Source organism: Sinohyriopsis cumingii, unplaced genomic scaffold (assembly GCF_028554795.1).
Source record: "Sinohyriopsis cumingii isolate HCF-2022 unplaced genomic scaffold, ASM2855479v2 utg001460l, whole genome shotgun sequence".
Lineage (NCBI taxonomy): Eukaryota > Metazoa > Mollusca > Bivalvia > Unionida > Unionidae > Sinohyriopsis > Sinohyriopsis cumingii.
The window spans coordinates 2,155,815-2,178,109 of record NW_028316002.1 but is presented as its reverse complement, the minus strand read 5'-3'; the positions used below and the strand labels follow the sequence as shown (position 1 = coordinate 2,178,109).

Sequence of the window (22,295 nt, the reverse complement as noted above, 5' to 3'; positions counted from 1 at the left end):
TATATGTGGGACATGTACAATGTACTTATTAAGCTGAAATGTGCAAATACAATTCAAATGATTTGACTGAACATTTTTAGTGTATTTTTAAGAGTGTGATGGTTAACAATTATTAAGTTGAATGATTCATTGGAATGTGATATCAGCCAAAGCTACAACACCACACTCTGTCAAAGTATCAAATTAAAATATGTTACCATACATAAGCATATTCATGATGAAAATAACATTTTGGAATATTTTACTTGCATACAGCTAGATATGTGCCTTACACATTCACTATAGGTACAATGACATTCTCTTTTGATCCCAATAACTCAAAAGTATATGGATCTTTACTTATGTGGGATTTGTAGCCATGTTACACAGTTGTACAAAGTTAAATTCAAATAATCTTTTTGAATATTTCTGGTGTAATCTTCAGAGTGTCAGTAACTATTATTAATAATTAATTATACATGAAGGAAAATGGTTCATTAGAATTCCCATAATATCAGCATAGACCCCAATGCTGCACTACATCAATCAATGACTTAACCAAACTGAACAATAAAATGGAATGCATTTTGTGTTCAACTTACATCATTTGCTGTCTTCTTACATGAAAGGGTACATATGTCTGGGGAAAGTATATTTTATCCTTTTGACCTGTATTTCATTTTCTAACGGTTTAAAATCATTTAGTCGACAACTTGAGTAGGTTTTACTATAAAGTTTTCATCTCCGTCCTCTCATTCAATACCATATAACTGTGTTAATATACAGTTACTGAAAGCTAACACAAGCAGATATATGTTACTCAGAAAGCCACCCCATCATAAACACATAAATAAATTAACTGCTTGAACCCATAATAAATAGTCTGAATGACCTAAAGGCACAATACCAAAATAAAATTCTGTCTTTATGTATTTTAAATGAAGGTCTCATTTTGACTTTCCAAAATATTTTCCCTGACAAAATTTGACAAATACTCATCACTGCAGCTTGTATATGGTGTAGTAATACATACATGCTGATATTATTTAATATCATTCCCAATAAATATTATATATGTGCATTGGGGGGGGGATTTAAATTTAATTTTTTACTTTTAATTGAAATTTTTTATTTTTAAAGTCATTATACACAATATATTAAAATTGAATGTATCTATAATTATTAATAAATGTTTTATACCAATTTAAATTTTGAATGAAATGCTACTGATAGGAATCAGAACACAGTTTTACTTTATATTCTTTCCATTTGTTTCTCAGTACTGAACTTTCCTCTGTGCTGTTAAATCATATCTCATGAGTGGCCGAGTGGTCTAAAGCGCTCACCATTCTGGATCACTGCCATCTCACCTCTGTCTGTGTGGTTTCGAGTCCAAGGCTCAACTAGTGTGGGTACATGGGAAAGCCTCCCAGTAGCTTCTCGTGGGTCAGTGGTTCTTCCCTGGGTTTTCCAGGGTTCTTCCCCCACCAGATATACTGGCCACAATGTATAGCCTATCTTGTGCTGAAAAATGGCGTTAAACCATATAACAACAACAACATATCTCATTCTATTCTCATTTCATGTATCTATCTTTAATAATAAACATTTTATACAAATTTAAAGTTTAATCAATATAGCCCTGACAGGAACCAGGACACAATTTTCCTTTATAGTCTCTACATTTGTTTCTCAGTACTGAACTTTCCACTGCGTGACAATCCATACAAATTGTATGTTAATCTAAAATACTTTCAAAGATGAACTCACAGTGAAGTTCTTGTCATAGGTTCACTGGCACTTCTTTGAGAGGCTGGACTGTAAACAAAGCAATGTGCAATGGAATACAGATTTCACTTCCAGATCATCACCAAGGCCACATTACTCACTGTGCACTCTCGCCAAAACATACACAGACAACCACACCATAAGCTCATATTCTAAAGAATAAACTATTACCTTTAAGTCCCTATCAAGAATACATAAATCTATCTCTTTTATCACCACCATAAGCAAAGTGGAAAAAATGCTCCAAAAATAGACTGGGACTACATTTGTGGGTACTGAACCAGAACTAATAATTGTGATCTGATTCCATCAGCAACAGATTCCTTGGAAAATATTCCTGACAATATTTTTGAAACTTTTTTACCTGATTGCAGTCTTTTACATCATGTGTTATAGAAAAGCTTTAAACTACTACACACATTGATATGTTCATCAAATTAGGAGTTTTGATAGCAAAAATCATTTCAAAACTGCTGAACAGTTTATGAGAAAGAAAGAATATCCTCACAAACTTCAAGAAGACATTTCACTAGAAGAGGACAAAATAACAAAAACTTCCTTTTCTTGCAGAGTTGGCTATACATATTAATTCAGTCCGAATGTCTGACTTCTTTATTATATTTTTTTAATAAAGCTATTGTTATGTATTCATATGCATTAAATTTCATGTCAGTAGTTGTCATGCAAGAATAAAAAACCAAGCACTTTATCTAATCTGTGATAAAAAATGTTTTAATTATTTTCAATTAATTTAATTAAGTTTTGAAAATGATTAAGGTTGCTATATATAAAAGAAACATTGATATAATGTGTGATTGAAAGAATGTTTTTCATTCTTTATGCCACACTAACATTAGCCTGATAAATCAAACCCCAAATCTATCATGATACTGATAGACAATATGTGGTTCTGATGCCACCTGTTTTCTAAAATATGCATGTTTGCTGCACGCAAATCTTTCTGGAACAGACTCTAGTACAGTTTAGACACCTACTGGTATTTGGTAACAGCTATTTCGAGCATGAAATTCAAAACGGCCACATGGCAGAGGGTTGTGTTATTTCACAAGGATTTACAAGTCATCAAACAGAGGATTTGATCTAGAAATAGTATCTACAAATCACTAAAAGAACCCTTCAGCTGACAGTAGCTCAAATGTCGCGAAAAATACCGATAAGTGTATAAAATGTGCACCGATGTGTGGAGATAGAGTGTCTGCAGTTTTTTTCACATTTTAATGAATAGGCAATATTAGCCCCTAAATCACCAGTCAATATTATTATAGGTGTGTGGCTGATTTATTGGCCTAGGCTAAAAGCGGTTCAAGAGGCTCCAATGAGGACTAGACATGGGAGTGACAGCATTAGTTTCATTGATAGTTATTAACAAACTGGATTAGTCTAATTGTTGTAACTTGTCGTAACACAAATTTATTGCAGAGTATGTTATTTATTTCTATTTGCATGTCAATTACAGCTCACAGCACAGTTGTTCACTCTTGTTCGGTTGTAACTGGGAAACATCGAGAAAACAGCAGTTGCAACCTCATTTGAGATGATGGTGATACAGAACGGACAGTTCCTATCTTCACATGTTGCAAAAAACTTGCCAGAATACACTGCTATCAGCTTCCTGAACCAGACCAGAAACACCCCCAAAATGTAGAGACTTTTGTAACATGTGCTTTCATAAATGCAGCAAGTACCATATCACCAAGTAATGGTGGACTCAGGTGCATTAGCTATTGCCATCCCTTTAGATGTACAGTCTGGGCTTGTCAGTGCATCTCTATTTCTGCATTTGACCCTGAAAAGGTTAAACACAGATCTGGTCTGGTGTGTATGCTAATCACACACTGTGACACTACTTTCTCCAACTCTGGCCCCATCATACCAGTTGAGAAATGATATTCTCAGTAGCAATTCAGTCTGATCTCCTGTGTCAGGAGAGGCAATTCAATGTTGGTTACGGTGTCAGTTTTTGTTCTCAGCGGTTTTACTTGCTTTTGGAATGAGGAGTGGAGAAGACAACACATACCACTGTTGGAGGTGTATCTTACTGTAGCTGTCACCCAAGTGTGGGGGCATTCTTTTGGCAAACAATCACATATATTTGCATACCTATAATCTATCATTGGATGGCATGTAGAATGTGCCATGAGCACATGGAGTTCTGTGAATCCTGAATTCTGCATACCCTGCATCAACAGTCACGGCCAAGCAGATAAAGGGGATCACACACAAGCAAGCTTAGGAGTATTTATAGAACCACTGTACCCACACAAACATACTTATACTATTACATATATTCAAGTTTACATCTACAGGTTGTACAACAATGGTTATAAAAACAACTGACATACATGCTACATAAAGCTATTCAACAAAAATGTGAAATTCCCAGAATACATGCTACACAAACCTATTCAACAAATTTTCCCAGAAGTCAAGCCAAAGTAACAGGCATCAATCATCAATGGCAAGCAGAATTAGCAGATGTCTATCATTTAGCATCAAATAATCGAGGTTAAAAATATTTGTTTTGTGTCATCGACATGCTTTCAAAATAATCTTGGGTAGTCGGTGCAAGCTTTAAACTGTTTTTGAAACAAAGTGGTTGAATTTTCTATGATGGCAAGCAGACAATAGCACCAAATTTCTGAACCAAGTTTTCTGAGGAAAAAAACTTAAAAAAACACATTTTTTCACTAATGACATTCCTGAAACAAAAGCTAGTGTCCTGGAATATTTACAAAGAACCTTGAAAGAATGTATGTGGAAACACTTTACACATCAGCAAACTCTCAAATACATCAACATATTACCATGTCTAGTCAAAGATTACAATCAATCATACCATCGTAACATTGGATAAGCTCTAAAAGAAGTGACACCTAAAAAAGAAGTGATGGTGTTTGATCAATTGCTTCAAAAGTATTAAAAAAACAGAAGAAAAAGAAAAAGTTTTAAACATTGGAGATTGGCATGCATTGGAAAAACAAAACAATAACTGAACTGGATGAAGAATTGTTTTGTGTCACTGGACAAATATGTGGACATGATCCCACTGTCTATAACTTGGAATGGAGAAGTGTTAATATAAGGAACTCTGTATTTGCCAGAGTTAAAATCAGTGACCAAGAAAGAAGAAGACATGTACGATATTGAAAGTATTTTTGATCGAAGGACCCATAAAATTAAAAAACATCAACTCCAGGAAGCGAAAATTCATTGGAAAGGCCATCCACCCGGTTTCGATTCTTGGATTGCAGCTTCAGATATGTACCTTACAGATCCACTATAGAAGAGTCTGTAACATGAACAAAACTGAGTTCTTTTGAAAATAAAAGTTTTTGGGTTGGGAACATAAACACTTTAACATATGGTCAAGTCAGAATGTTGTAATGACAGCGAAACTCTAATTGCATTAAATATTCCTTTTGTTCTCTTTCAGACTATCTACATTTTCTCATTTCATTTAATCAAGAACAACATAGTTCTCATCAAACATGGTTTCAACTGCTGTTTTGTTCTTGCTATAGAAGACTACCAAAAGTTTGAGTTTTCCCTAAAATTTTGGATTACAGAGTATATATGGTAATCTCAATTTCAATAATCATCAATTAGCAATAAAATATTTTTAGTTGGTACATATCATCCAGTAACTATAGCCACTTGTATAATGTATCACAATTATCATCACAATTACCTCTGAATAACCACTTTCTATTTTGTAAGTCTTGTTCCACTAAAAAAGATGGACAGATGATAACAGTGTAATTAAAAAATCTTTCTATTCAGTCCCTGTTAGGTTTAGTTCAAACAAAATTTTGCCACAATTAGTCACTCCACAAATTATTATGTTATGGGGGTCTCTCAAATATATAATTGATTTTAACTAATTGTTTTGGATAATAACATGATCATCAGACATTTTGTGTGGATCAACATTTTATTTTATTTTGATTTGAAAGGAGATAACTTAATGTACCTTTGATAATTTGTGGTGCTAGCATGCAATTTGTTATTGTGTGTATTTCTCAAACCAGATGCAGTGATTGTCAGTATATATTTTTCTTACACTTATGTAACAAATGTCAAGCTGCCTTTATTGTTTATCAAAGAAATACTTCATGGCTTCTGCAAAATGTCATCTCAACCAGAAACCATGGGAATACACCATGATTGGAAGATCTTATATAGACAGCAATTGTTTTTTTCTATAACAGAGTTGTACAACAATCATGATCCCACTTTCTCTGCTCTCTTTGCACAGTAATCAAGTTAATCATGGGAGAATTAATACTGTACTTATCATTAACTAATTACATCACTGATTCAGAGGTAACTGTATCATACTGGAAGCAAAAGCATGAATTTACTACTGATTTCATGTTGAATTAACATATATAAATGTACACCAAATCATATAGTGAAATATATAATGGATAGCCTTTTTGAATTACTCTGGATTACAAGGATAGTGTTGGTCAGAATATATATATATATATATATATATATATATATATATATATATATATATATATATATATATATATATATAATAATAATAATAATAGCTGACAAATAATAGTACAAAACTAGTGGGAAAGCACATTTTTAAAGTAAATTATGTTTCTCCAAGAATACTTACCCAATCATATAAAGAATATTAGCCTGCTACAGCGAACCCAGCCCTACTAAAAGACGAAAATTGTCATATTATCTATTTTTAGATAGACCCAGGGCAGTAACTCTTGTCCATTACCTCCACTTGATACCACCAGGTGTTGCCAGTTTTTAACTGAGCGAGACATTAACGCAGATATATATATAGCTGAGAAGATGAAGTTGAGATCTTAGAGATGTTCACACTGACCAAAATTTTCACTGGCGAGTCCAGTGAAGCTAATGGGCTGTGTTGATTTGTCTAGTTGGGTCTGGTGCCCATCTGTGCTGCTGTCACCGGCCCTACCAGATCAAAAGTTTGTCTCTGCGATGCTAAATCTCTGAGGTAAAAGCTTGTGACGGTTTACTCTGCATGCCAGCAAACAGCTTCTATAACGTCTTGGATTGAAACAATGCATTCGAAAGCAAGGCTCGCAGAAATGGCTCTAAGCTTTTGAGCTGTAATCCTCATGAGGCAACTCTGATCTTGAGAGATCTATGCCAAGCATATAGCTCACTTCAACCATGAAGCGAGGTCTTGAGGGGTTATGCCTTGTTGTCCGACCTTGACCAGGAGGAAGTGATATTTGCATGTCATGACTTGTCTCTGTGTGTCTCAAGGAGTGCTTCATGGCACAAACATGAGGCTACTTTGATCTGGTGAGTTGTCAGAGTACACCAAGTGAATGCCCTGTCCCCCCCCCCTTCAGCTAGGAATAAAGGGCTTGAAGCATGAAATCCTGTGTTCTGTCTCACAAAGATTGCTTGAAACTTTGGAACAGTAAGCCACATGAGAAGAGGCATTGTTTGTGCCATGACTTGTCTCTGTGCATCTCAAGTAGTGCTTGAGGGTGCAGACAGGATCTTGCATGGCTGCCTCTCTAGACTTGTCTATGGGAAAGAGAGGACAAATTTCGATTCATCCGTTACCTACGGGCGGCAAGTGATCCTTTGCCACTAGGTCTGGTTGTGTAAGGACTACTGAATGATCTGAACTGAACAAAATATAGTTTGGGTCAACAGAAATGGTATGTAGCTCACTGATCCTGCATGTGAAAGCTAAACTTATCAGGAAGCATGTCTTGCATGATAGCAACTTTAGCGAGAGGTCCAAACGTGCTTGAGTTAAGCAAAATTAGAACCCAAGAAAAATTCAGTTTTGGAAATAATGTTATGGTTGCTGCAAATCAAATTGTGTAACATATCAGACCAATTTTTAACCTTGTCCAATGACACATCTACCAGGATGTCAGAATGTGAGATCATTGATCCCTGAGGGTGCGAACAGAATCTTGCAAGGTGCTGTTCTTGGCCTGGCTATGGAAGAAAGCGAGCAGGGACACTGATTGACTACCAACAGACAGTATTCTGTTCTGGGGTTTCAATTCCAATGGTATCTTGAGAATCACCGAACCCTCCTATCTCAACTGAAGACAATTCCAGTGACGATAAAGGGAGATGCAGCCCTCTTATCCTGCATGCTGAAGCAAAAGCTATCAGTAAGCATGTCTGTATGATAGTGACTTTAGCAATGTGTAGGCTAGAAGTTCGAAAAGATTTGAATCTAGCCATGTAAAATAAAAACGATTGGATCCCTTTGGAGACAAATAAGTGATGTTGGTCAAGGAGACCAATAGTGCCTAAAAGATCCAATAGGTCTCTATCCCACACAGACATGTTACCATGATGCTGGAATATGTCCAATATCATAGGGCAGTAGCCTTTGGTAACAATTGGGGTCCAACTGTTTCTTCTCCAAGAACAGAGCCAGAGAAAGTTGGCCAGCTGAGGGATAGAGGCATGCAGATGGTCGATATAGATGATTACTCTTGAGATTCTCTCCACAAATGAAGGTTAGAATTGTCTGACTCACAAAGCTGTACTGGTAAAGGCCAAGCTCATTGAAGAAGAGGATGGTCGATTCAGGTTGGCCAGAATCTTCCTGGGTGTATTATTATTGAGAAAATTAGATTGGTGATGCTGGGCTTCTGCCCTCAAAGAGGCCCATGACCCATCCAAGATGACTGACAGGGGGGACTAAGGTTGGTAGCTGTTGATTCCACCTCGTCATTCATTTGATACTATAGAAGTGCGTGAATCCGAGTGATGACCAATTGCTGGAGGTGACATTCCGTTTGAAGGACATGACCACTTCTGGATTGATTCTCGGTGAAGCCACTGATGCAGCCAGACTTTCTCTGAATTGTATTTTGATATGGGGACTGTTGCACCTACGAAGAAAAATGCCAAGTCAGAACACCAGACAAATGGTCTGGTACCTCACTGTTTGAGGATATAGGTCACCACCACAGTGTTTTCATATCGAAAGAGGACCATTTCACCCCCAGTATCAATCTTTACAGAAACAAAAGGTATTGATGACAACCTTCCTTTCTGGGATATTGACTCATAGAAGCTATTACCCAGGTATCACTAATGGTAGTGAAGGTCAGCAACAGGTTGGTACTCCCTCCATGTGCACAGGCAGTGGTACTTTACATTATTTCTGCCTGGGGGTCTTCAGTGGGATTCCAATGGTCAGCCAGCCTGGATTTCACCACTGACGTAGGAATGATTGAATTTCAGGTGTGATCCTGATTGCTTGTTTACGAGGACGTAAAATGGGGCATCAATGTGCTGGCAAGGCTCGCATAATGAGACAACAGAGTGGGGTCAAGTCCACTGTTGTATAATAGCCGAGGAGTTGCAAGAACTCTTCTGATGAAATCCATGTCTTGTTGGAAATGTACTCGATGAGTTTGACGATTCTGAAGTGCACACACAAAGGGGACGTGCCAGATTCCAGTTGGTACAGAAGTCCTTGCCCAAATGGACAAAATTATGTGATGTACTTCTGAGGTCTGAACTTCCCAGTTTGTGAAAAAGACTGGATGACCTAGCAAAGAAGGGAGATCACTCTGCCTTGGAGTAGGATAGAACTTACCATGCATTTTTCTAAGATGCTACCCAGGTATGCTGCTGTCAACATAGATGACGACGATGACCGGTACAGCGGAGTCCCTAGAGTGAGTGAAAGCCCAAGGGTTAATGAGGGCCATAGGGAAGAACGGTGAGTTGTGTGTGGAGGTAAACGTGGAAACTAGCGATAGACAGGGTGGATAGGGATGTGAAGCATACATGTCAGATTGAGACTAATGGCATACTCACCCCATCTGATGTGGGTAGGCAGAATGACATCGCCTTTCCCATCTTGAATATAGTGAGGAGACTCCAGCTGATGCTGGGCCTCCACCTGCTGTTTGCATGCAAAAGCATGTCTTGAGTAATGCATTGTGGAATGTGTCCTTAGCACAAGCTCCCACGCCTTTTATTAGCAACCATATCCTCTGTTATCGAAAGGCATCCATCTCCCGATCTGATGGCATATTGTGTGGTGGGGCAAAGGGATTGTTGATGAATGAAACCTGAAGCACCTCCAACTGACCTGGATCAGCTCCCCCTTCTGAAGGAACAGGAAGGTCCAGTGAGCTCAGATCGGTTTCATACAGCCACTGCACTATTGCATGATAGGGGGCAATGTGGGTACACATGTGACTATTGATGACTCATCACCCATACTGTGCACTGGGTTATCATATGGCTCAAACTTAAGTGGGTGGCCTTGACGACTCAGCTTGGTCATATCTCTGCAAGACATGAGCTTGAGGATAAGCTGTGAGTACTCTAATATTCAGCATTGCGACACTGCCAGTCTTTCAGTACTGCTTGCAATGCCATTCTTTTCCACACTATCGACATGGCCTAAATTCGAGCCTTTCTAGTACTGCATGTATCTCTGGCCTTTCCTGTACTGTCGGTATTACAGCACTCCCAGGCTTTCCAGCACCTTTGCTGCATATATGTTGGTCCGGCATGCACCTGTGTCAGCCACTCCAAAACTGTGACTAAATAGGCAGAACTCTCATCAAAATTACCAGTGAAATAATTACATGTTGCCAACTGCACATCTAGATGGATGGATCTATCACTAAGATCCCCGTAAACATCATGTAGTTGGCCCATTCTGGCCAAGAAGTCTCCATTCTGGGATGGCTGGACTTCTGTTAATGTCAGGGTGACCGCTAGTTTCAGCTTGACGGCTTTTGTTGGTGTGGTAGTAATATTATTAGTATTTGGGTCCAGCTGGTCAATCGTAAATCACATGCACCCCAACTTATCAGCCCGAAGGCTATGGTGACATATGTGGTTTGATAAAGTTAAAGAGAGTACGACTTGACTGCTGTATGGATTGACGCATCTTATCCAGTGATGGATGGACCCATGCATTATCCTCTTCGTCCTCTGACATGACAGTAGTTGTTGGTTATGTGAGATGAACTTTAGCTGGGGGGGGTGTGTGTCCAGCAACTCCCACAAGGCTTGCCACTGAGGCTGATTTGGGGTGCAGACTAAGGATGTCAAAGGTATCCTGCTGTGACCTCGACTGTCTCCGTTTCCCCTTTGCTGCTTTCTGCAGGTCAGTAGAGCATGTGTTTTCTGACCAAATACTGCATATTTAGCTCCTTCCCTTCAACACTGAACAGGGCGATCTGTCCACGTAAATGTCATGTGTGTAGTAAACATTCCTCCTGAAACAACACAAGATGAGAGAAAACAAGGCATAGATTAGCAAATTAGTATGTGACTAACTAGCTAATAGTACAAATCATCTAACTCAGCAGCCCATACTACATATTACAAACGCTGTAAATCAGAAACAATGTATACAAAGCATAAACAAAACAGGAGTCATAGTGAACTTCCATGCTCATAAGTGGCCTGTAGAATGCATGCTAAAATGACACAGGACACAAACTAAAGCAGAAACTAGTAATGTGTGAAATTACTAGGTTGCTAAAAACACTGTCATAACTTACAGATCAGTGAAGTGTCATGCAAGAAACCTATGGCCCTGTTTAAAACTTGTGTTGCATGATTGGTTAATAATAATTCTATCAAAAGAGCATGAAATATGAATAAATCATCATAATTATCAATCAGAATTTTGCTATTAAGAGCTCCGTAGTGGAAAGAGTAAGCGACTAAAGTCAAATGTAAGCTAACCTGTAATGACCTTGTGTAAGGTCTACGATAGCATGGTGACAAATCTCTCAAAACATTGGCATAAATTATAAAGTATACAATCTGCAGTAGATCGATAAATCCACCTTATAAATGCTAAATTAATGCTGGATGGGTCCATAAGAACAACAAAAATGGGCTGGAATGTCAGAGGTTATTGCAATGCATGTGTCTCAGAACACAGCAAAGCTAAAAACTGGCAACACCTGATGGTATCAATGGGAGGTAATGTGCAAGAGTTACTGTCCTTTGTCTATTTAAAATAGACAATAAGATAATTTTCGTCTTTCAGTAGGGCAGCATTCACTAGGTAGCAGGCTAATATTCCAAACATAACGTGATTGGGGAATGTATTCGAAGGAGAAACCAGCCCATATATCACAATTTTCAAAATCCTATAAGTAATGACAAAACTGGATAGAAAGTATCAAGACTTTTCAAGTTTATTCCAAATACTGTATTTAGATCGAGAGTCAAAAGTGGCCACAATTATGAAAAGCAGACACATCTTTAGGCAACTTTTTTCAACAAACCACTCCATAGAATTCATCCAAATTTGAGAGAGAAAGTATTCTGGAATCAAAGCCTCTTGACTGTCAAAAAATTATACTGAATTCTGATCTACAGCAGTGTTACTGAAGAACAGCACATGAAGACATTTTCAGTAGACCACATGATCAATCAAGACAAACTTTGACCTAGCACTCAGGAATTATCAGAGAACAAGACAAGAGCTCATGAGAGCTATTTTCTAATCAACATCATCTCATTACATGTTACATCAGCATACCCAATATAACATGTATTCATTTTTATAGCTTTATATAGTGATAGAAAAACACAAGTATCCATCCATTTTATTACTTTAATTTTCATAAAAAGGAATATTAAGAATTCTAAAAAGTATAATAAATTTCTAGTCCATCCAAAAATAATATCTGCTGCATTCCAGATATGTTATATTTTAAAACTGATTTAAAAGTTTCATGTGCATTTTGGACAACAGCACTGGCAAAGATTGGTAAAATCATGACACAGTACATCTGTTCATAATGTCAGTAGTTATTAAAAAAAGACAAAATGTTAAAAAACATGTTAATAAAAGTAGTTATAAAAGATTTTGTTCATGCAAACATTTTTGGAAAAAAGGTTTAAATAACTAAACAGTGCATGACTATATTATAAATATCCCACTATTATTATAAATATCCCACTATGACTAACAAGAAGCAAGCAGTAAAAAAAAAACTGTCCCTATTTTCTATTGAAAAATCTGAATTGGATATTTAGTACATAAATGCATAAATATGAAAAATATGTATGCATCTGAATTGCTATTACAATGTTTCTTCTGGAGACAAGTTGTACATGTACCATGAACAAAACCTTTAGTCTAAAATATATATATAAATATATATATATATATATATATATATATATATATATATATATATATATATATATATATATATATATAATCAGTATTTCACTGCAAATTTCAGCAATGTGTTAATTCCACATAATTTTCTCTGTGGACTGTACATGAATATTTAGTTAATGCTTACAATTAAAAATGAAAAATGGTATAATAGGAGTAACTGCACAGTAAATTCTGCAATAATGATCATCTTTATGATAGTTACCTAGTCTGAATGGCCATTCTCATTTATTCACCTGTTTTCTGCAGTCAGGTGTTTCTGAACCAAACAGTTTTTTTATTGCATTAAGTGGTCACTAAAGTGTATCAACCATGACCACTCTATGTATGCAAATGAATCTTTTATTTTTAAGAATTTATTTTTAGGTCAAGACATGCCATGTAAACTGGTGTGAGAACATGTCTTTTCTTGCTTATATTCACTGTACTTAAGCTGCTGTCAGTTGATCTTTTCCAATAGCTAATCTCTCTATTGTTACTTTTATAATTTGAATAATATTGCTCATAAAATTGGTTGCTGGGGTAAATACTAGAGGTAAGTTATTGTTCTTATAGCCTCTTCCCTCCAGCTTTTGGGATGTGCTCATCAGAATAATTTTGTGGATATCTAATTTTACTTTGAATTTGTTTTTGTTTATCAAATCTGACCTACTGAATACTTTTTATTAGTGTTTACTGCATAATAAAAGTTTTGATCCAGATAAATTTAGCTCTTCCTTCATATTATTTATAGTGTGAAAAATCAAATTCAGCATTCAAACACTGCTCAGTTCTGTCAGATGGGTGCATTGTAATTACTCTAAGTTAAAACAAAACAATCTAAATCAATTTAATAGCACGGAAATGTTTGAACAAACCTTTACATGCAATGCATCATCACCCAAGAAAAATGAGAATATATTCATAATGTATCTACCAGATCTTCATTAAATATCCATCTTTGATAAAAAAAAAATATTCACAAGCTTTTTGATCCAAGAATATATAATTGAAAAACGTAAGTCACTATTTCATCTAAGGCATTCAGCTGCTTCAAAACTTTTGAGGAATACTATGCCAAATTTTGCTAGAATGTGTACAAGTGACAATAAATACATGAGACTAGATATGTAAGTTAAAATACATCAGAAGTTTTGAACAAGGGTGACCTGTCAATATCTGGGTTCACACTTCTATATTATGTCGCTAAAGTCTTTTACTTCTGAGACAGCCAAATCCAGCTGAGATAGCTGCCCCGTTACCATATATATGTATATATATATATATATATATATATATATATATATATATATATATATATATATATATATATATATATATAAGCAAAACTGTAGTACATGAAAACAGATGGAATGCTTTAAGAAATCTATGAAGTAAATCATTTTCAGAATTTCTGAATGATACATTTATAGTGATTACAGTTAATAGAAAATTGTGTTTCCAGAAGTTTCCACATAAAAGGAATTTATAAAGCTCTGAAAATTGTATTTATTTACAATAAAATTTATTTAAGGGCTGACTGTTCATTTTTTTAAACTCAGTGAAGTATGAACCCAAAAAAATGATGTGCAAACTGTATAATTTGCAAATTTTTCAGTGTTTTTTCATTTCATACTACTCAACCCACGCACAGAGGTGAGATGGCAGTGATCTTTAACGGACAGCGCTTTAGACCACACTCGGCCACTCGGCCCCCCCCCCATAGTGCAAGTTTCTGCCCAAGTACTCTCGAGAAACCAAAACTAAATTTGCTACATCTTCCTTAATTATAGGAATTTTTCAATGCAGCCATTGAAAACTTTATATTTATCATGCAGAAAATAAATTCAAACAAAAGTGATCCTGACAACAAAATGTTAAGCCCCAAACACAATAACAAAGAACATTCTTTTTTATGATATCATAGTAAACGTCCAAAAATGTGCTGATGAAAATCAGATATTAATTATGCTTCTTTTTAGACTCACTGTTCTTAAAATTTGCTTCAGAAGCTATTATTACCCCTAGAAGACAGACTTCCCTTACACTCTCTTATTTGTTGAGTCCAACACTAACTGCACAGACACAGATCTGCCATCAAATAATGTGTAAGCAGATCTGGGTCTATGCAGTTAGGAGTAATCGGTAGAACAAACAACACAGACCCTGATCTTTTAGTGCAGGATGCAACTAAAGATCTGGGTCTACATTATGTACACTTTGACTTAACAAGCAAGCATATGCAATAACCTGTTTCACCAGCATTAAATATTAAAATGCTAGATTTACATTAATTTCCACTGTGGCTGCCATTATCTTGTACCTGTGAGCTGTACCTGGATGCATAATGGCCGACATAATCCTTTCTTTTCTGATAGTGGCCATTACTCCCAAATGCTCATAAATATCTGTACCTTTTCATGACATCTAACTTTGATGATCATGAAAAAGTAAATCTCTGACCATTAGAACACATTATTGTTTTTGTTTGTCACCACTTGTTACAATTTATTTATTTATGCAGAAAGTTTTGAACAGACCTACATGGAGGAATTGCAGAATTCCAAATATACAGCCTGTTAAACTAACAAGGGCAAATAAAAACCATGTATACAATAAATAAATAAATCAATCAATGATCTGTCTCAGTAGTCTTGTAACCAGCTAATGCTGAATTACCATTCAATTAAATCAACATAGAGCAGTAAACCCCAATTGTAGCATGTTAGTAATCAAATGGGATAGTACAACTGCATCTTTCTGAAAATGAACCAGTTTGGTATTGGAACACAAACAAATATGTGCAAACTCCCTCCCATTAGTCAGCTTGGATAAAATGCTTTTTACAATACTTACTGCACATGCAGGTAAAGTGGAAGGGACTTATTAAATGCACAAGTGATAGTCATAAATGTATGCATCTTTCATGACAAAAATCTGCTTAGCAACTATCTTCTAAAATGAAATTTGTAAAAGCAAAAACAAGAGGCCCAAGTTGGTCTGATATTGCTCATGCTGGTACCTGACATATGTCAGCTTGTGAATACCATCTCACAAGTGTATGAAAACAATCTATTGTGGTGAAAGAAAAGCCTGGAGCACATAATTATTATACTGTCTATTAATGTTAGTGTTCTTTTTCATCTTTCCATGACCAAATATATAAAATCATTTTCTCAGCATAAAAAGGATGACATTTACACAATCAGCATTGTACCCTGGGTCTCTCATTGCCCTTGGGGAACATGCCCTAATTTACAATATTAGAAACTGTTAAAAGCTGCATCCCACAAGTGCATATACTTACTTGACATTTATAAGGGGAGTTAATCTGAGCAGTCAGCATGGATTCCAGGGTCTGTCATTACCCCTATGCAGTACCAACCCAGGAGTCAAAACTTGGAAAACACTGAGATCCCCACCTAGGGGAGCTATGTTGGTTCAGTGGATAAGATGTTGGACTTGTTGCTCATTTTTGCTAGCCAAGGTTCTGATGTGTAAATCCTTTCTACACCTTGGCAGACTGTTCAGATATTTCCGAGCTTTGTCATAGCGACATGTTGGATTTCATGAGTTGTTTTCCTTAGTGTGTAGTGCCAACTAACCAGTAGGATATAACAGCGGTTCATTTTGTACATTGGCAGAAATTGGTGGAGGAAATTTACTTCAAAAGTATGACTATATACCATAGAGAAACCATTACAGATGTATTTGAGGGAAAGGATGTATTTGTACAAACATGGACCAGCAGTGGAAAATTAAGAGTCCATTCCAGTTTTGTGTTCCCCTTGTCATGATCTTGTAGGAACAATGTTCAAATTTGAACAGCTTGATTTTGATTGGATGTTTGCCACTGCATCAAATGAAATTCACAGACTTGAGGCACTGAAATATCTGACTGATCTGCCAAGGTGTAGCTAGGGTTAATGCATTGGAACCTTGGCGAGCAAAGATGCTTGCTACTAGAAAGTTGCATATTCAATTCCCACCTCTGATCAGCCTGGACTGACTACTGAATTTCTCATTCTCTCTCTTGGCTCATGGATTTCTGAGTTCTTAGTACTGTATTTCATGTAATTTTTCATACAAAAAAAATAATTATCAATTTCGTTGTATGAAAAATTATATGCAAAATAAATAATCATTATTCTGTGGTACTGACCATGTATGCAAAATAAAAGGATTGTACCTGAACAAGTTCTACGGAACACACTGTTCTCAACAACCTAATGATAAAAAGGTACAAAGTAATATTTTCTGTCTCATTCTGCTCTCAACTCAAGAATCTAATTACAATAATAATAAAAGTACTCTTTTTGTTGTTATTAGTGAGCAAGAGAGACAGAGAGAGAGAGGATAATGTCTCAGTGTACAAGCTTTTTTGCGTTTAGAGCATTCTTCATTGTAGCTGTTATGTTGTGTAATGTTGGCAAAATTATTAAGATGGTTTGAACATGTATTAGTTATGGGTATTATTTATTGGTAAATTGTATGCAATGATATGAGTCCACATTGTCAAGAAATTAAGTGCAACTTGAATTCTTACGGGAACAATAACCTCATTATCAAATTGCAGTAAAAAAAATAAAGAACCTGAAATCATGTTTTAGTTAATGCGTGCGAGTGTGTGTGTGTGTATGAGAGAGATGAAACAAAATTTTGTCACTGTACAAGACCGTATTTATTCAGGGCAGTTTTTATTTGTAGCATGTGCAAAGAGAAAAAAAGGACTATTTTCAGTTACCTTACAATTGTGATAATCCTCATATATTTCAACACTACTATATTCCATTATCAATTAACACCTCTAAATCAACAATTCATTCTTGTTTTAATTACAATATACATTGTCACAACAACCACGTGGCTTTGCAGTGTTTTTTACATGGCAATTAAACATGTTTAGTGCTTTGGTTATTCCAGTTGAAACCAGAGAGATGGCAAGAATCGACAGAAGAGGAAACACCAATGAGGCTGCCAGTAGGGAAATGAGGCTCTCTTTAGGGAAATGAAAATCTGTCAATGTGCTTTTGATTTGGATTTGGATTTTTAACGTAACTTTCAAAAAAACCCAGTCATATTTTTATGATGTCTGCATTGTGGCAGTTTATAGTGATGTCTAGCACTGGGGCATCACGCCGCAGACATGAACCATGGTGTCCCATCCAGTCACATTATCCTGACACCAGGCTGACCAGTCCTAACACTAACCTCCTAATGCTGAGCACCAAGCAAGGTTGCTGTTAGTACCATTTTTGTAAGTCTTTGGTATGACTTGGCTGTGGATCGAACCCACAACCTCCCGCATCCGAGGCAGACGCTCTAACCACTAGGCCACTGGAGCGGTCTCAATGTGATTTTTGAAGCCATTGTCCATACAGCAGATGCTGTAAGGACAAGCGATCAAAAGCATTACTTGTTATTTGAACTTGCCAATAAAGATAACAATAAGGGGGTATATCATAGAATAGATTCACAACAAAATGTTAATTATATCCAATCAAAACAGCAGAAGCACTTGAAAGACAGTATATGTATATATATGAATCGACTTAACGGAGTCTGTGACTTTCAAATTTAAGATAGAAAATGACATGGTTTTTATATTTTATTTTGTATTAATATAATGAAACAATAGGACTGGACTGGTTGATCAATGGTCTCTGGTCTTCACTTTAGCATGTACTGAGATGTAATTTTTTGGGATAAGAAAACATCAAATGGCTTTGGAACCTGTTTTGAAATGCAAGTGGTGTTTTGTTAAGGTGACGGACTTGATGAGGAGAACTAATTAATGATAATATTTAAAGATATATTCTGTGAAGGTCTTTGTCCAGTTGTTAATAAACACCAGTAGATATTATAATGACAATAATAGGGCTTATTTATCAATCATTGTATTTTCTCACCAACAATTAATTATTAATTTTTGTATAGAAAAAAATAGCAATACAGTATTTTTGAAATAAATGTAAATCTTCTCAGTAGAATTTTTATGTCCAATAATTTAATGAATTTTTTGAAAAATACAAAGTGAAATGTATGAAAAATTATGATACATTTAAATAATTATTACAGTGTGACCCAGCTATAGCACGCTTCATTATAACACGAATTTGGATATAACACGGTCATGGCATGGTTCCCGAAATGTCATATACATGTATTTTTTTTGTGCACCAAAAAAAAAATCTTAAAAATTGCGAAAAAAAAGTAAAAAGTTGCTTATCATTTTGGGGAAGAGATCGCATATGAATAATACAAGATGATCATGGCTTGGCTCCTGAAATTTTATATGTATTTTTCTAGTACACAAAAAAGTATTTTTTTTCTTCTTAAAATTAAGAAGAAGAAAAAATGCATAAAAAGTTTATTCTGGGATCATGTAGGTCTTTGTCAATGTCGCAGACTTGGATTGTTTTTCCTTATTGGCTACAAAACATACCATGTGGCTTTTTTATTTGTTGGCAACATTGTTGGCTGTTTAAACTTTTATATACAACCATTGGTTTGGAGTGCAGAAATTCAGAGGCCCCATGAAAGGAAGCCGCAAACTGGATATAAAATGCCCTGAAATTTATCAATTGTTACATAAACAAATTCTTTGTCCATACTGACAAACCATCTAAACAGTGCATTGTTATATCATAATCCGCTTATCTTGACATCTAGCATGAGTTCTGTATGTTGTGAAATAACCGATTTTTTGTTGTTGACATTTCTGGTAATGGAGATCAACTGGACGAGGCATTCTCTCGTAATCTATCATTCATCGGATTTTCGGCCGCTCGTTAGTAATTAATATATTTACAAAGACTGACATTTGTATGTGGATGGTAAGCAAAATTCCTCTTTGTTTCACTCAGAATTAAATTCTTCAGAACGCTCACATTTTCTGCAATAATCCCTGTCATCAGAACACCTGCGTCTCTATCGTCCGTTGACCCTTTGTTAATTTTCAGACGCATGCTTGGAAAGCAGCATCACACTGCTACCACAAATGTAAAAAAAAAAATTTAAAAAAAAAAAAATCTTACTTATTGGTTTATTCAGTAGGCACGGAGGGACAGTAACTAGAATAGTCTAAACGACGGCCAATTCCATTTTAAAAATGTATCCAAATAAAATAGTTTGCTGAAATTTCAAAGGAAACAGATTACCTTTGAAGCAACGACTGTTATGAAAACGTGCTCAGCAAATGGAAGAAATACCGGTCTCAATCATGCAATACAATTATTTGATGTTGCCACCACAATAAGAAATGGGCATTCGTTTGGTTCTCCAAAGCTGTCCTTTAGCGGTGACTTCAATAGCGCATGCAGCCTTCATCAAAGAAAGCCGACTTCAATCTTTCAATAACAGCAAAGAACTTTTCTTCAAAGGAAGTCAGTACCAAACTTAAATAAAAGTGATGGAATTTGATGGATGTTTGCATTTTCCAAGGTGACTGGAACATGTTAACTTTGTTATGAAAGTTTCCTTTCTGTAGGGAAAAAGTTTATGCAACAGCGGCTTAAAACACAAACTAACTTTTACTGACTTGGAACGTACTTTAAAGTAAATGTGCTTCGTCATTCGTTACGTGATTGTGCTATGTTTTTCCACTGAATTCAGACCAATATGACCTGTTACAAAATTATTGAATATTTTAAAGCTGTGTGTGCATATTTTCAATGGAATCACTTGTATTGTGGATTCAATGTATATGATGAGGTTTGCAGGTGAGTACACAGTCTTGATACTATTCATGCTATACATTAGACATTTATATATAAACAGGATCACGTATATGTACCAATTCATGGTTCTCTAAATAAAGTAAACTATAATATTATTATGTCTTCTCTGTTTTCACTACAGGTGTATTTCTCATTTAATATGCATCAATTCAAGATGGTAACTGTGCCGATGAAGCACGTATTTTACCGCCCACATTTATTACCCACACCCGCCCCACAATTTTTGTTTTGTTTGAGGGGGGGTACATTTTCTTCAGCTAACTGACTTGGTTGCATATAACACGGTTCGGTATATAACGTGGTCGGGTTTTATGGCTCCAAACTACTGTGTTATAGCAGGGTCACACTGTATTTTGATAACTGGATTGTGTATGAAAAATTAAAGGGTACAAAAAATACATGAAATACGGTAATGCAATCTGAAGTTTTTCAAGAGGAAAGCATATTGGGTTATTCATTATTTTATTTATTAAAACCTAAATATACAAAATGTAAATTTAAAGTAATTTGTGAGAAATGGCACTGAACTGATGAAATGCCCCAAATAATGCACAATAAATGTGACAACATAGAAATGACTAATGTTTCAGGCATTTTAGTATTGGCAATGCTAGCAACAATTCTCTGCAAATATATTAAATGTGGACATGGATTTTACAAGAATAATGTTCTTCTTAAAGCAAAATATTTATCTTGCACAAAGTTAAATATTTTAAAAATATTATGATACATGATGCATATGACACATGATACATACAGGTTATCAGTACAGTAACTTGATCTGGGTGCTTGTATCGCACTGAGATGCACAGCAAAATGAGGGAAAAAGATTATTCCTGGTTACTGGTTTCATTAGATTTATCAGTAAGTTGTATGCTGAAGACCATGAACCTAACTTATGTGCTTGGCACAAACTGTTATTGTATTGCTAGAGCCATCAAAATTCTTTATTACTATAAACCATTCCGTCCTTAAAGAATTAGCAATTATCTGCTGTGAAAACCTGCCAATAATGTATTAATAAGATATGTTCTCAACTTGCTTTCAATGTAGCATGATGATTACTGCCTTAAATAGTTTCTCTCTGGAGTTACAATATGTAATGACTGGTGTGACTGATTTTTTTGTCTTTATCTCTTGTTTTTGGCTTTTCTGGATGAGTTTGTTCTCTAGCAACTGTAGACATCTGCATTTTTTGTTGTTTTAAAGAAGTTACTGTTATTAAAACCTGCACATGAAGCTGAATGTGCTATGGATGATTCATGCTGCCAGAGATCTGTCACTGCAACTTAAAACTCACCTGTCATCTGTATTTTTGTGATCTCGTTTCCAGCATAATTGTAGCTTAGGACAATGCTACAGTCAGGAATGTCAATCCCTTCACTCCCAACTGAAGTGGAAACCAAAACAAGGTACTGTCCATTTTCAAACTTATTCAAGGCATCTGTTTGCTCTGCTTCAGTCATACCTGAAATTAGAAAAAATGCTGAGATGCTGCCAGGAATTTATAAACTGAGAGGACATATCAAGATAGATCAGCATTAGCCCAACACTTAAATACCCTTCCAAATTATTGCTACCTTGATTCCCTGTTTAACAACTTTATACATTCCCACAACAGC

The 22,295-nt window shown here is 35.8% G+C and overlaps 1 protein-coding gene across 1 annotated transcript in view; it reads right to left on the bottom strand.

Moving 5' to 3' along the window:
- The window catches only part of LOC149772482 (antiviral innate immune response receptor RIG-I-like), a 48,317-nt gene that overhangs the window by 11,905 nt on the left and 14,117 nt on the right, over positions 1 to 22,295 (bottom strand). The window contains exon 4 of the mRNA XM_089947752.1: positions 21,974 to 22,141. Within this exon, the coding sequence (XP_089803878.1) occupies positions 21,974 to 22,141 (168 nt within the window). The remainder of the gene's footprint in view (positions 1 to 21,973; positions 22,142 to 22,295) is intronic.